The sequence below is a fragment of the Eutrigla gurnardus genome (assembly GCF_963514095.1).
Source record: "Eutrigla gurnardus genome assembly, chromosome: 12".
In the NCBI taxonomy this organism is placed as follows: Eukaryota; Metazoa; Chordata; class Actinopteri; order Perciformes; family Triglidae; genus Eutrigla; species Eutrigla gurnardus.
In genome coordinates, this window is record NC_139926.1 from 11855899 (window position 1) to 11870141 (window position 14243).

Sequence of the window (14243 nt, forward strand, 5' to 3'; positions counted from 1 at the left end):
TTTACTTCATATTTTTTAATTATTGGAACAGTTATGGCTACGAGAAGAAGCTGTGTGAATGAAAGCAATGTAATTCAATCCAAAATCACTAAAAAGCAGTGCCAGCCTGAGCCTGACTCTACAATAGCCTACAATATTTACACATTCACAGCTTCTTTTACTATTCTGCTCAGTCACACACACACACACACACACACCAAACACACACACACGCACACACACGACAACCCTGTGCGTCTGTACTGGCTTTATTTTATTGCAAGTTTGATTTTCACATGCGTAGTATGACTTCTAAGCAAACTTTGAGTGACAACAGATTTCAGGTGACTGTTATTAAGTGCTGTTATTTACTAAAATAAAGAGGAGGGGGTCATAACGTCCAACGGGCATTAGGTCAGGCTACAACCACGAGATGGCGCCAATAGTCCACCAATAACTGGGGATCTGCTCGCAAATTGGCGCAAATGCACCTCCACCTGTATCAACAACCGCAGCACTCCCGGAAGGAGGATGAGAGACAGCAAAGGAACAAACAAGGATGACAACTGATAGGTATAAAACGGACACTCTGTATTGCATTATAATTAATACGTTATTATTTTATTTTATTTTTGTGTTCAATTTGAAAACGGATCTCCAACACTATCACTTTCCTGGATTTCCGGTTTAATTTCAGGAAATTAAATATTTGGGGAATTTACATCTTAATATCTATATATTAAGATGTAATATATAGAGTATAGCGTGCGTAAAAGTTCAAACCACTGTGCGTAATTTAGCAGGCGACCCCTTGATGGATTTAACAATTCGCTCGTGAAAAGATATCTTAGTTGAAAGGTTTTATATATATATACACAAGTCTTTCTCGACGTCTTGCTTACGACGGTAGTTTCGGCAGCATCGGCTCCACAATGACGCGTTTAAACGCAGCATGCTGTCGAAACAACCGCCCCGTGTTTACGTCTCAAAACATTTCTAACCAAATGAATCCAAACACCTGCAAACCCTTTGTCACCGCTCTCCGTCCGTTGCTGTATTACCTGCGGTGTCTCCGGCTCGTCTATCAGAGTCAGTTGTAATGGTTGTTGATGTTAGTCAGGCTGTTGATGTTGTTGACGCAGCTGATGTGGGACGGAGACACGGTGCCAAAGGGCCCCGGCGGCTGGAGGTTGTGGGTGTGATAGAGAGCCGCCGGAGGGGCCCCGGGCCAGTAGGAGAAACCCGACGGCCCCACACCGGGAGCCATGAGGTTCAGTTTGGAAAGCCCGGTGAAGGGTATCGGGGAGAAGTTACCCTGGAACTTGTAGATGGCCTGCTCCGTGGTGGACGGCTGGCACACCTGCGCCAGGCCGTGGAAGTCAAACTTGTAGGCGTAGCGCTTGCCGTGGACTTTGGTCATGATGTTCTTGTCGTAGTAGTAGCGCAGCGCCCGGCTCAGCTTGTCGTAGTTCATGTTGGGTTTGCTCTTGCGCTCCCCCCAGCGCCGAGCCACCTCGTCCGGGTCGATGAGCTTGAACTCGCCGTTGGTGCCTTCCCATGCGATGCACGACATGTTGGCGCTGTCGGAGAGGAGCTCCAGGAGGAACTGCCACAGCTGGATCTGGCCGCTGCCTGCGCGGGAGACGATGAGGAGAAATCACAAACACAGCCAGAAATATAGTGGAGTCGCATAGAAAATACGTTTGATTTGTATTATTTATTTGTGTTAATGGCGCATCTGTGCGAACCGGATTTGACATTGCTCTTTCATCACTTTTATCAAATAATAGTAATAATAATAATAATAATAATAATAATAATAATAATAATAATAATATTAATAATAATAATAATAATAATAATATAAATAATAATAATAAACAATTGGAAGAATATGTTGATAGATACATCTGTTTTTTTCTTCAAGTAGGCTATAGCACTGCAGATTGTATTTCAAACATGCCATTTATAAAATGTTAATGTTAATAGAATAATGTTAATAAAATGGCATGTTTCGGTGCATCATGAGCAGATCATATTTCCCTTGGACTAAATGCATCTTCCAATTGTATTTTTAAACCAGATGCTATTCTTGAATGTATTCATTTAAATATATTGTAGGTGCCCAGGTGTTAGACTGCGTGTCATTTATATTTTAAATGCCAGATATTTTCCATAATAATTTATATTTGTATTAAAAACGTAAAATAAACTCTTTGAGATGAGTCAATGGCCGTTTGAGTCAATGAGCACTCCATCACAGTTTAATGAAATCAGTGACAACGATCTGTAGACAGATCGTGATGTTTGTTTCGTATTAATGCACCTGGTTTAATTTGTCTCCTTTATATTTTAGTTGTGCGTTTAAGGATGGATGAGACAAAATTGAGATCAAGTCATTTCGACACCTGAAAATAAATGATTGTGACCAACAAACCTTAAACATTAATTACGGCTTTGTGTTTGAATCGACAACATATTAATTAGACCCATAACAGAAACATTAAATTAAATTACATTACATTATATTAGCCTTGAAGGCATTTAATCCTGCTATTATAAAAAAAAAAAGGGGACCTTCTGTGTATTCATTCTTCCATGGTGAAATAATATACAATCATTTTCAAATATTGTTTTAGAGCATTGGAAGAATTACCTGATATCATAATAAGATGAAATAATGGCGCTAATAACGCTAATTAGTCTGCGCCTGCAGTTTATCCTCTTACCTTTTTGTACTCCCGTGTTTATTGGACCCCAAGAAGCTCCTTTGCTTTCCTTCAACAGATTTTCTGTTGGATCTGAAATCAAAACGGACACATTGTCAGCATCACCAGCACTTTATCCCAGTTATCTATTTCAATATCGCCTATAAATGATCTATTATAAGAAGCCATTTATGCTCTAATATTCTTATATTGCTTCGCTGCCTTGAACAATTTCACTGAACATTTGATGCATTTCCATTTAACAAGTAACACCAAGTTCGTGAAATATAAATCAACTTTAGAGACAGATGTCTGTTATACATTTAAAAAAAATACATAATAAATAAAGATGCCGTAAAATTGACCAGACCGGTGATTCAAACGAAATTGAAATGTTAAAAAAAAAGAGGTAAAATCTCTAGCAAAGGTAAAATGGATTAAAATCCTAATTGCATGGTCGTCCAGTCTCAGTCTAACACAAGCAGTCTGTCGCCGTCTCGGTCTCCTCTCCGAGGAGCCAGGAAACGCGTCCAGGAAAAAGGATTTCCGATTTCCGACAAAAGAGCAGACGGGCTTTCAGATTGAAAAGCCCGAACAATGCTGTGGCCTGGAAGCGGAGCGTCGTCGCCTCGGCACGGCCGACCCTCGGCAGAATTGAAACAATCCTAAAAAGCCTAATTCCTCCCTGCTTTAGGACTAAAATGACGAACCTGAGAGATACATGTTGAACATGAGGTTTCCTTCGCAGTCCTGTCTCATTGTGTTCGACTGTTCAGGATGGGTTGGATTTCATTTCGTTGGTGGCGGAGGGGAAAAGATTTTTATTAAACTTTATCTCATAACTGTGATCTGGAATAAATGCGGGTGGACAGATTGAAGTTTCCAGGCAACTGTCAGTGGCCCCCATCTCTGAGACAATATTCAGACAGCAATTTCCCCTGGTGCATTGCTTTAATTAAAAGAGCAATTTACCTCTGTCAGCCCGCCTGGTGCCCACAATAAAAAGAGGCCGATAGAAATTGGACCCTTATCAATCCACCATCACAGTTTAATAAAGTTTCCGCGTTAAGATCTGAGTTTCTATGGTGAATTGAAGTGTTTGACATGGAAACCATTTCAGATCCTCCTCACTTTTCCGCCTCTTTACCTCTCGGCAAACAACAAAGACCTATTTCATGTTGGGCAACGAATATTTACCTTGAAAGGGACGCCTCAGTGCGCACGAGAAAGCAAGGACATTTCATCCCCCCTAACCTTCTGTTTGTGGGTTTAAGGTTATATAGCCTCAATCTGTGCGTTGTAGCACTAAAAAGCGCGCTCGCGCTCACTGACGTTATCGCGCGCGCTCCTACTTCTTGTGTTTTTTTCAGAAGCAGTGGACTGTGCGGAGATATACGCGCTCTATTGCCCTGTTATGGCTCCTCAACGGGCAGAACGTAGCTAGTGTTCTTATTAACATCTGAAATGAATCTGTTTTCCCATTGACAAAGACAGGTAGAACAACTCAACACACACTCAGTTCTAGGTGCAAATAACAAAGACATGAATACAAATGGAGCTGATGATGAAACAACACGACACTGTGATTTAATTGCATTCAAATAATTGCTATGGAAGGTGACATTTATCACATATAAATACACAAATCTATCAACCCAGGTTCAAATTCATGTTAACCGTGGCATGATAAAGGTTTCTCCATATTGAAAGCATTCATGTTTTAAAACCACATAAATGCAACATTCTGGTTGATACATTTGTTGAATATCATAACTGCTTCTCACTCCATGTTTTCTTAGATCTCCACTGGAATTGATCTCATCAAGGCGAAAAGGCCATAGATTCATTTAAAAAAACAAAACAAAGAAAAACACTGACATTGACACACATGTTCATCTCTGCTGGGATCTGTTGTAGACATGTGGTTTATCTTGTAGAAAATGCAATAAATAGGCTCCATGTCGTGACATGAAGGGCCACAGACTGATCAATCCAGAAATCTGAAACACAATTCATTCATGCCAGATCTCTTAGATTCTTATGACTTTCTCTTGGGAAAGGTAGCAATTTTGAGAAAAAAAATAGTTTCAAATTTCAAAAGAGACTTTTGGACCGAAAAAATGTTACCTAAAATCTCTACAGTTAATTCTCTAAACGATACATTTAATTTAACTTGCAATACATGTCCCCAAAAGAAAACCATTCATTTGAATCATACTTTCCATATCTGTGTGTTGACTGCTAATCATTCTAATCTGTTTAGGGTTTGCTCTATTATGAGTCACCTGACTGAGCTCACAAAAGCACAATGCAAACACACGCAGGTTGATAAGCACACTCTAGGCTATGCTGCATAGTTGCTTGTGTAACCGATCAATGCAAAATGGATTAAACAGATAATATCTTTCCCATGTTCTTTCCTCCTGGACTAAAACATGTATTTTCCCAGTCTTGGCATGGTGGCGGTTCCACAGGCCTTGGCTTTGTCGGTGTGTCACTGGCGTCCCAGACTTGCTTTAGCTGCCTGTGTCCAAGTAAAGAGTCGCAGGCAACTTAAAACAAGCCTCGAAAGCTGGACTGTATCCACTGATGCAGTGGTAGATAAGATAGTAGGGCGATCTCCAGTCCGCCATCAGCATGAGGCAAGAAATCCACTGATAGAGAGAAAACAAATGCATGAAAACATCAGGAAAAACATTCACTTGTTCCGTTTCCTCATTTGTTAATTATGAATTCATAATTAATTCAGAGTGAATGTCAAAAACGACGGAAGTCAGCATCTGATGGTAGATAGTCTGCAGGCAAAAACCGACATATGTATGAGAATAAAACATGTTAATCTTGCATGGATCCCATTAACAAACATAAATTCTAATTCAGGAGTGAATCATTCGGGTGCTTTGCCGATAGCTGTGTAAATGTAAGGCCAACAGTGGACCCTGTAGTAATTTTGTGGCAAGACAGACAGATCAATTTAGGATTATTAGCATCATTTCATCTGTTTAACACATCCGTCACTTTCAACGACCTGCTGTAATTCATCTTTGTATTAAAATCAGTCACAATATCCCCGTTAAATTATAGCTGTCACCAAGAACCAATGCAGAGTTCCTCTGTAACTTACCTCGGTGCTCTGAACTGCAGCTCACTCGGCTCAAGTGTCACTCCTCTAGCAGCCGGGGTGAAAGCTGCTTTAATCAGTCTGCAGAGGAATGTATGTTTGAGAAAGGTGTGTGTGCATGGTTACACATTTATTAAAAGATCCTGTTTTTTTGGGTGTGGGACAGGGAGCCGGTGCACGCTTGTGGGCGTGTAACACGGAATCCCACGTCCTGGACGGACCGGAGGAGTGTGTGTGGAGGTAAACACACTCCAGGATCCCTGTGACGTGATGTGACCATAAGATAAACATCATGGTGCCACATTACAATAAACAAACAAAGTGCGGAGCTACCAGACGTTGAAAAGAAATACGTCCTCGGAAAATATATGAAGCAGGGTTTTTATTTTATTCTCCTCTTTTGTGTCGATCAGATCTTGGATCTTTATGGACACACTGAATACTGAGGGCTTCGTTCTGATGTTTCAGTAGAAGCAGCTTTAAAATCCTGTCTGGTCAGCTTCTCTCTGCTGCATCTACATCACCTTTATGATTTCTCAAGATATAATAAGGGAATCAATAAGGGTTAGAGATAACGACTTTCACTTAGGTTAAACTCATCAATGTAATGTGCAACAGTAGTATATTTTGAACATTAACTCACCATTTACCTCCAAATTTGGTGATTCATTTTCAGCTGAACTTTATGGATTCAAATCATATCTGTGATGCTAAATAAATGGTTTGAGAAAAAACAACTGTTGCAAAGCTTACAGAGACAATGGGTATAAATGAATGGGTTTTGTTGGTGGTTTATGTTGCACCGCTTGCAATGTTTTTTTGTGTTTCTTTATTTAACATGATATGCCTATACGGCCTGAGTGCAAAAATAGTCATCTGAGTATGAATATGTGATCACGGTTGAGGATCATAAGTCTATTTATGATTACATTTGTCTCTCAGAGGACCTCTGCCGGCCCCTTTTGAATTGCTCTACGAGAAATGAAACAACGCTTGTGTGCCAACACCACGGAGAAGCTGGAGTGCGTCCTTGTCAGCCCATTGAGGTATTTACAGTAATTATTGTCCTCTGTGTCTGGCACACGGTATGTATGCTGTAGCGAATAGATGAAGCAAGCAAGAGCAAGAAAACTTGAATTTGAATGCCTTTAAAAATAGACAGGCTAGACAGGCAAGTCGACCAAGCAGACTATGTTTCTTTTTCTTGCAGCTCCTCGCGTTCCTCGTCGTTTTGGCAAATTGTCAAAGAACCAATAATAGAAACAAAATGTGATCTCGTGCTCTTGTTTATTGGAAATAAGAATACAGTCTTACAAGAACAATGTTACACATCCTAAAGCCTAACAGAGAGATTTGAATCAAATCTTCCCATGTATGTTCACTAAAAGGCTAAATCATGTCCTTTGAATAAATACAAAGCAAAAACTATCTCTGATAACAGCCTGCTCTCTAAGGCTAAGAGAGAATAAAGGGGCTCTGGTTTTTCAATGCTTGTGCACCTGCTCTATGACTGTCACAGCCAGGGTGCAAAACAATCAGATTTCAATTTATTCAATTATGGTGATCATTGTCAAAAGAAAAAGGAATGCCGACAAACAGTATCTAATTTTGAAGAAAAGCCTTTATTTCCTATTTCAAGAACATGCTTTAGCATGGTAGAAGTAGAGATCCATGCATGCGCAGCCACAGAGTGATAGAAAGAGTTTGTCCATCTACTGCTCTGTGACAGCGGTCTGTCTGGGGGTTCGAGTTGACAAATGGGAGAGTTTTTTGTTTTTTCTTTCAGGTTGAGTCAGGCAGGAAGAAGGAAGGCTTAGTGCTGGATCCTACGGATGGACTGCACCTGGTTGGTGTGAGCCTGGGTGCTGTACTCGTTGTAGTTTCTGTACTCGCCTTGGTGTCTGTCTCTCTCCAGGATGTACTGGTAGCCACGGTAACCTGGGAACTGGTAGGCCACCCAGCTGCACGGAGAGAGAGAGAGAGTGAGTCAAGGCCAGATCACAGAAATACAATATTCCATTTCAACAAAGATTATAACTCAATCTTCAAATAGGAAAACAGGAGATGAGGAAGGAAGGTGTATCACGTACGCTCCTGAGTTGACTTTGATGGAAGGCACCTCCTTGCTGCACCAGCCCATAGCCTGTAGGGAGGGGTAGTCATCGCACATCTCGAACTTACGGCCCTGGAAGTCCTCACACTCGTACAGGGTCACTTTGCTGTCACTGTGGTTCTGCAGAGAAAGAAGGGAGATCAGCTGGTTATAGAACTTGTCAGAGGCTGACTAGAGAGCAGGAAGGATGGACATATAAGGACGTGGTAACTTACAGCGCACTTGATGGGTCTGAAGGAAAGCATGTGCTCGGTTCTGTAGCTGCTGTTTCCGCTCCAGGCCTCGTAGCGAGGGTAGTCTCCCTTCTCCAGAATAAACTGCTGTCCCTGGAACTCTGGGTACTCATAACCCACCCAGCTGGATGGGAGGAGGGGGTGATAGAAATGTTAATGTTACACATACAATACATACAATAAGAAATAAGAAATTGGTAGAACGTAGAGCACTTTTGGTGCAACAACACTGAAACCGTCCAACGGCCACAGAATGGCCTGGAGTGGAAAACAACATGCAGCTTCTTTTGTCACTGGGAGCACAAAGCAAACATGACATACTGCTGCTGCTGCTGCTGCTGCTGCTGCTGCACCCAGGGCTTTTATCTGATCGCCAGTCAGTCAGCCATTCTGGCTCAAAGCCGGCAGCTGCACACAGCCAGTCGTATCACAACGAGGATACACTTGGGTGCATGCACACACACACACACACACACACACATGCAAACGATACATGCCAAGAGGGAATGTAATAACACCTTAGGCTGTAATTTCTGTTTTTTTGTTTTGTTTTTTTGTTATTCTGAGAGCAGTCGTTTGCTTTAATCAGACCTTTTCAAGCAGATAAAATATGAATCGGAAGAGAAGCAAATAATGTGATTCTATTAGATATTATTGTGGAAGGGGGGGGTATTTTTAAGCAGCAGTGTGTATTTAATATAGTATTTCAGGAAGACTGCAGATCAAGATACTGTGAAAATTAAACTCTCAATATCATGTTAATATATATGCAGTTAGGTACAGTTTTAACCAGATTCTAGCAAATCATTGACTCAAAGCTCAAAGATGCTAGAAATGTAATACCAACATTATAAAAAGAGTCTCATGATGAATTAGAGGCAGGCTTTCTGTGATGTGTGTGAAATGCCAAACTAGCTGGAGGAAAGGAATGAAGGGAAAGAAAAAAAGCAACAGTGATGACTTACGGTCCATTCTCAACCTTGATGGAGCGGATCTTGTTGAAGCCCCTCTCCATGATGTTCTGGCACTCCAGCATGAACTCACAGCGCTTTCCCTGGAAGTTCTCCTCCTCCCAGACTGTGATCTTGAACTGGCCCATCTGTTCCATCTGTTGAGTGTTCATGGCTGCTGTTTCTCCCTTTGGGGTTACTCTCTGACAAGAGACAGGTAGTAGAGAGTAGAAAACACTGTTAATAGATGGAAAGTCAAATCAAAATCACAAGTGAATGAAGCTGGTATTTTTCTAAACCAACTCACAACTTCAATCTTTGTATTTTAGCTTGATAGAAGCTAAAAGCTAAAGCTAAAAGCACCACTGTTGCCTTGCTAAGAGGATATTGTTGCACCTTTTCTCTGGAAAAGAAATATTGCCCAAGGTTGTCACAAGAAGTGAAAAATCCAACTCATTCATCATTTTTTCATTACTCCACAGTACAGATTTGTCTCTGTTTTCATCAAACATATCCAGTCAAACACCACAGACATGTCTCCTGCTCATAAATTCTGCTACGTACAGCTACCGCTACATGCAGCACATGCCACAACAGCAAACCTGTATCTGTATAAGAGAAAGCTTCCACACATGCCGCCTTCAGGACAGATCGTTGCTAAGAGGAGATGCTAACCATATTTGGCCCGATTTCTAGCACATTACTGTTTGTATGATGTTAACACAAGCACACCAGTAAAGGCATCGTCTTGCCAGCTTGTCCTGTTAAACGGACTGCTGAACCATTTTTCCCCCTAACAGCAGCACCATGAGCAGTCCCCGAGTCCCATTCAAAGTGCATCCGTAGCTGTCTATCTATCAATATGGGCAGCGTCTCGGTGGCTGTGGAGCTATCCAGCCCAGTACACATCGCTGTCCCCTGATTGCCGTTTCTTAGCCGAGTTCAGTGGTAGTGTGTTGGTATACTTACAAACGGTACTGAGGTGGGACAGATCCAGTTTAATCAATGTCGGGGGAGAGAACCTCGCCTGTGTTTTTATAGGGCCGGGCCCCCTGGACCTGCGCCACTCCATTTGCCCAGCAGCCTTGCACACTCAGCAGCTGGACGGGTCAGCTGAAAGGGGGGCATTAGCCTCACGCTTTGTGGAGGCTCCAGAGCACTATTGTCCTCAGAGCCCCAAACTAACCTAGTCATCAATATGGCAGCCACAGTCAGTAGCAAACGGACCCAGGACTATACAATGGTAACGCACTGACACAACAGTTTGATTGGTGAGGCAGGATAATAGACACATTCTGGGAGCTGATCCCCTCGCTCTCTTTCTCTCCCTCTCTGCTGAAGGTAAAATTGATCCTAAACGAGGTGGGGAAAAGGCCTAAGGCGTGCCAGAGAGTATGAAGACAGGTGCCACTTTCACCTGGAGACCTCCTCATCTCTCTTTTCCAGTGGTTGATCTAAAGCGTCTACATCTGCTAGTAAAAAGCTACATATAGTAGTACTTTCTGATGGAGAACCTGGTCTATACCCACACGTATGGCTTTGAGACATGAGGGGCCTAATTTCCCAAATAAACAAAAACTATGCTACACAATATCATAGGGTTCATTTAGGTGGGGGTTTATTACATTCAATACATGCCCCAAATAACTGGTACGTTTTGGTTGCCTACTCTTCCAAATCCAATCGTACTCTGGTCATAAAAGAAACAAGAAAATTAATTTATTATCAGGAATAGGAAATAATAGTATTTCAGTATGGAGCCCTGCAGGGGTCAAGGAAGGGTCAAATTGATGGTTGGAACAAATATTACATTTTCATATGTTATGTTAATTCATATGTTATTATTATTATTATTATTATTATTATTTAAAATTAATACAATTTGGGAATAAGAGAACATACTGCATCTCATATTGGAAGACAAAACAACACAGGACGTATCCAAACATTTCTATTTCTATTTTTTATAAGCATGATTCCAATTTCAAATGTCCAATAACATTTTTAACCTTAAAAAAAGAATCAAAAATTAAAATAAAGGTATAGAATTTTATTTCTAAAAATATATCATATCTGAATACATCTATTTTTCCAGTATTTCAAGGGGTTATATCCTTCAAAGCCTCCGAAAACACCAGTGACATTAAAAGTTAAATTTTTATGTTATTGACTTTTATAAGACCTGTGATTTAAATTGGGTGTGATATCAGGCTCAAATATTGTGTTTGTCAGTTTCTACTCAACATTTGCCTTCATTGTTACATTTTTTCAATTGGCTACTGAGAAATATCACACTGGCTCATTTATCATCATGAATGAAAACCATCTCACAGTTATGTATTATAGTGTTCTTTTGTGTGTTTATTACAGTAATGTGCCATATTGTTTCTTTCTCTTTGTGTAAAGCTTATTTCCAGCTAATACAATACATATTTCATTCCTATATTAAAATAAATATATAATTCAATTCAAGAAACAACCTATGAGAAAACATTTTATTTAAACGTGAATGTGCTGTGCAATGACAAACTGTATCTCCACTGGCTGAACACTAGACCGTCTGCTAGGACCACATGTAGGCCTACAGTTTAAAAACAGGCTTTTCTTGTCCAAGTAAACACAAATGTGTTATATTCCCACGCTGGTGTTTTGTCTTGTACGTTCTGTACATTTTCAAATCCAGAGTTGAGTCAAACACAAGGATTCTCCTTGAAGGATTTTCCTTCTTCTTTGGTGACATCTAGTGGCTGTTGTATGTACTTCATTCAGGTTGGCAGATATTTGTAAAACTGGTCTGCTATGTTTAAAATAATGGCCAATATTATCATAGTGAGCGTACTAGCATAACAGTAATATATTAATACCAATAATAGTATCTAATGTCAAAAACATCTATAACTGTGTGTGTGTGTGTGTGTGTGTGTGTGTGTGTGTGTGTGTGTGTGTGTGTGTGTGTGTGTGTGTGTGTGTGTGTGTGTCTGACATATTTCTGACCAGTTAATTAGGGGACAGCTTGTAAAATTGGGGACAAAAGCTGCGTCCCCATTTAGGAGAAACCTGGCTTTTGGGTAATTGGTTTAGGTTAGGGTTAATTTCAAATGAGATGAAGTTCAGGTTAAAATGCTGAGGTTAGGGCAAGAGTCAGGGTTAGGCAAGTAGTGGTTATGGTATAAGTCAATAAATTGTCCCCAAAAGTTACCTAAGTAAACATGTGTGTGTGCGATGTCCACCTGTGAGCATGTTTGGGCAGCTTACTTGCATGAACAGCTTTGTCATTGTCTCACGTTAACCCATTCATTGTTCTTGTCTCTACATGTAGGTGTCTCTTTGTGTGTGTGTGTGTGTGTGTGTGTGTGTGTGTGTGTGTGTGTGTGTGTGTGTGTGTGTGTGTGTGTGTGGTGGGGGGTATATGTGTCACCAGAAGCTTTACCCCAGAGCAGGTGATGAGCAGGTGAAGGGCAGGCTTATATAGACACAGATGTCGTAAGTGTGCGCGCACGTGTGTGTGTGTGTGTGTGTGTGTGTGTGTGTGTGTGTGTGTGTGCCGAACATGAACATTCATGTTCGGGTAGTAGCACCCAACGGACTTTCATCTTTCTTCACCGGGTCTGATAAGATGGATCAGCTGTAGATCCTAACACTCATCAAGTACACACATACACACACACACACACACACACACACACACACACACACACACACATGCAGCTCATTTCCCAGTTAAATACAGCTGGATGGATTTGCATGTCCGGGACAGTGGAGTACTGAGTCAGTAATTTTCAACTTTGAATCTTTATCTTGCTGCATTAAACCAGTCTTTTCCTCTCACTGGTCACATGACACTTCTACAAAGGTTGATTTGACTCAGACAGTCAAATGCTAACGCAATGGGTGGCAGATTTCTAATGTTTTGCCAAGCAGCCATGTACTGGGATCTATTATCTGATTGCATGGTCGTGTCAGGATCACAGAACATGAGAGCATTTCACATTACCAGGTGTACCCCAAAGCATGGTGCAAACGCTGTTCCATCATGATTTTCTTTCTTGAATTCAAACATAATAAGGAATAGTTATTATCACCAATTGATCCATGAGAAGTTCTGGTGTGCAGACTTCTGTTCTTTGCCCCATCAAGCATCATTTTCCACCATCCACATGGATTTCAGACTGGAATGATGGTATCATCTCATTAATTATTATTTATTCCAAACCATAGAGTGCATGCATGTTTGAATGGAAGCTAACACACTTTTGCACAAGCCAGTATACACGGCCCAGTAGTCTTTTATTTTTGCTGCACTATACTAGCTGCCCAACGTTTCTCCAAAGATATTTGTGTGAAAAGCTTTTAATTGTATTTTTTACTCCCAGTCACATTATAATGAATAGCTTCATATTTAAAAGCCACACCTTTTTGCCACTTGTACATTTTAATATCATAAAATGGAATGTTTGTACATATAAAGGTTGGTTTCAGGGCAGGAAGTATATTAACACCGCTGAGTTTTCTGGCTCGGTGTGAGGACGGACTATTTGAATAGTCAGTGAATGCACCTGCGCACACACACACACACACACACACACACACACACACACACACACACACGCACACACACACACACACACACACACAAATGTGTTTGCATGCAAGCACACACACACACACACACACACACACACACACACACACACACACACACACACACACACAGCGGCACACTGACACACATACACCCACACAGTGACATACAGATTGCACTGAATAAATGCCCTCCTTCAGGTGGAAGGTTACCATGGAGACTAAACCAGGTAAGGATGATGCGAGCAGGACATCTGCTCCCACCGCCTCCACTTGTCCTCACTGATCTCTGCATGGACACCCAAGCAGCTAGATGGACTGACGGGACAAATAGGAAGAAATGCCATGTTGATTATAATGTTTTTGTGTGCAAGTTGTCACTGTTGAGGTCAGGAGGCACATAGAAAACAATCAGTTGGATTGTGATGACAGGCGGACACAAACACACACATAACACAGAACATAAAAGAGACTCTTGCTTGAAATCGTTAGACAAAGCAAGAATCATTGCCATTCATATTTGTTCTCTTGGTTTCTCTTTTCTAAAAATAAAAGCAG

General features: G+C 41.0%; 2 protein-coding genes across 2 annotated transcripts; both read right to left on the reverse strand.

Moving 5' to 3' along the window:
• Nucleotides 1–5905, reverse strand: fev (FEV transcription factor, ETS family member). The gene is given in 6 exon segments (XM_084022686.1): nucleotides 1–1611; nucleotides 2709–2780; nucleotides 3398–3463; nucleotides 3466–3496; nucleotides 3499–5341; nucleotides 5812–5905. Coding segments are annotated over 5 exon segments (807 nt in total). The 5' UTR covers nucleotides 3595–5341; nucleotides 5812–5905; the 3' UTR covers nucleotides 1–1069.
• A 1311-nt stretch (nucleotides 5906–7216) lies between these two features.
• cryba2b (crystallin, beta A2b) lies at nucleotides 7217–10194 on the reverse strand. Its single transcript, XM_084022903.1, has 5 exons — nucleotides 10074–10194; nucleotides 9120–9307; nucleotides 8137–8278; nucleotides 7899–8041; nucleotides 7217–7769 (listed from the first exon to the last, which is right to left on the reverse strand). The coding sequence occupies exons 2-5, from the start codon at nucleotides 9275–9277 to the stop codon at nucleotides 7622–7624; spliced, it is 591 nt and encodes a 196-aa protein (XP_083879029.1). The 5' UTR covers nucleotides 9278–9307; nucleotides 10074–10194; the 3' UTR covers nucleotides 7217–7621.
• Nucleotides 10195–14243: the final 4049 nt, after the last annotated feature.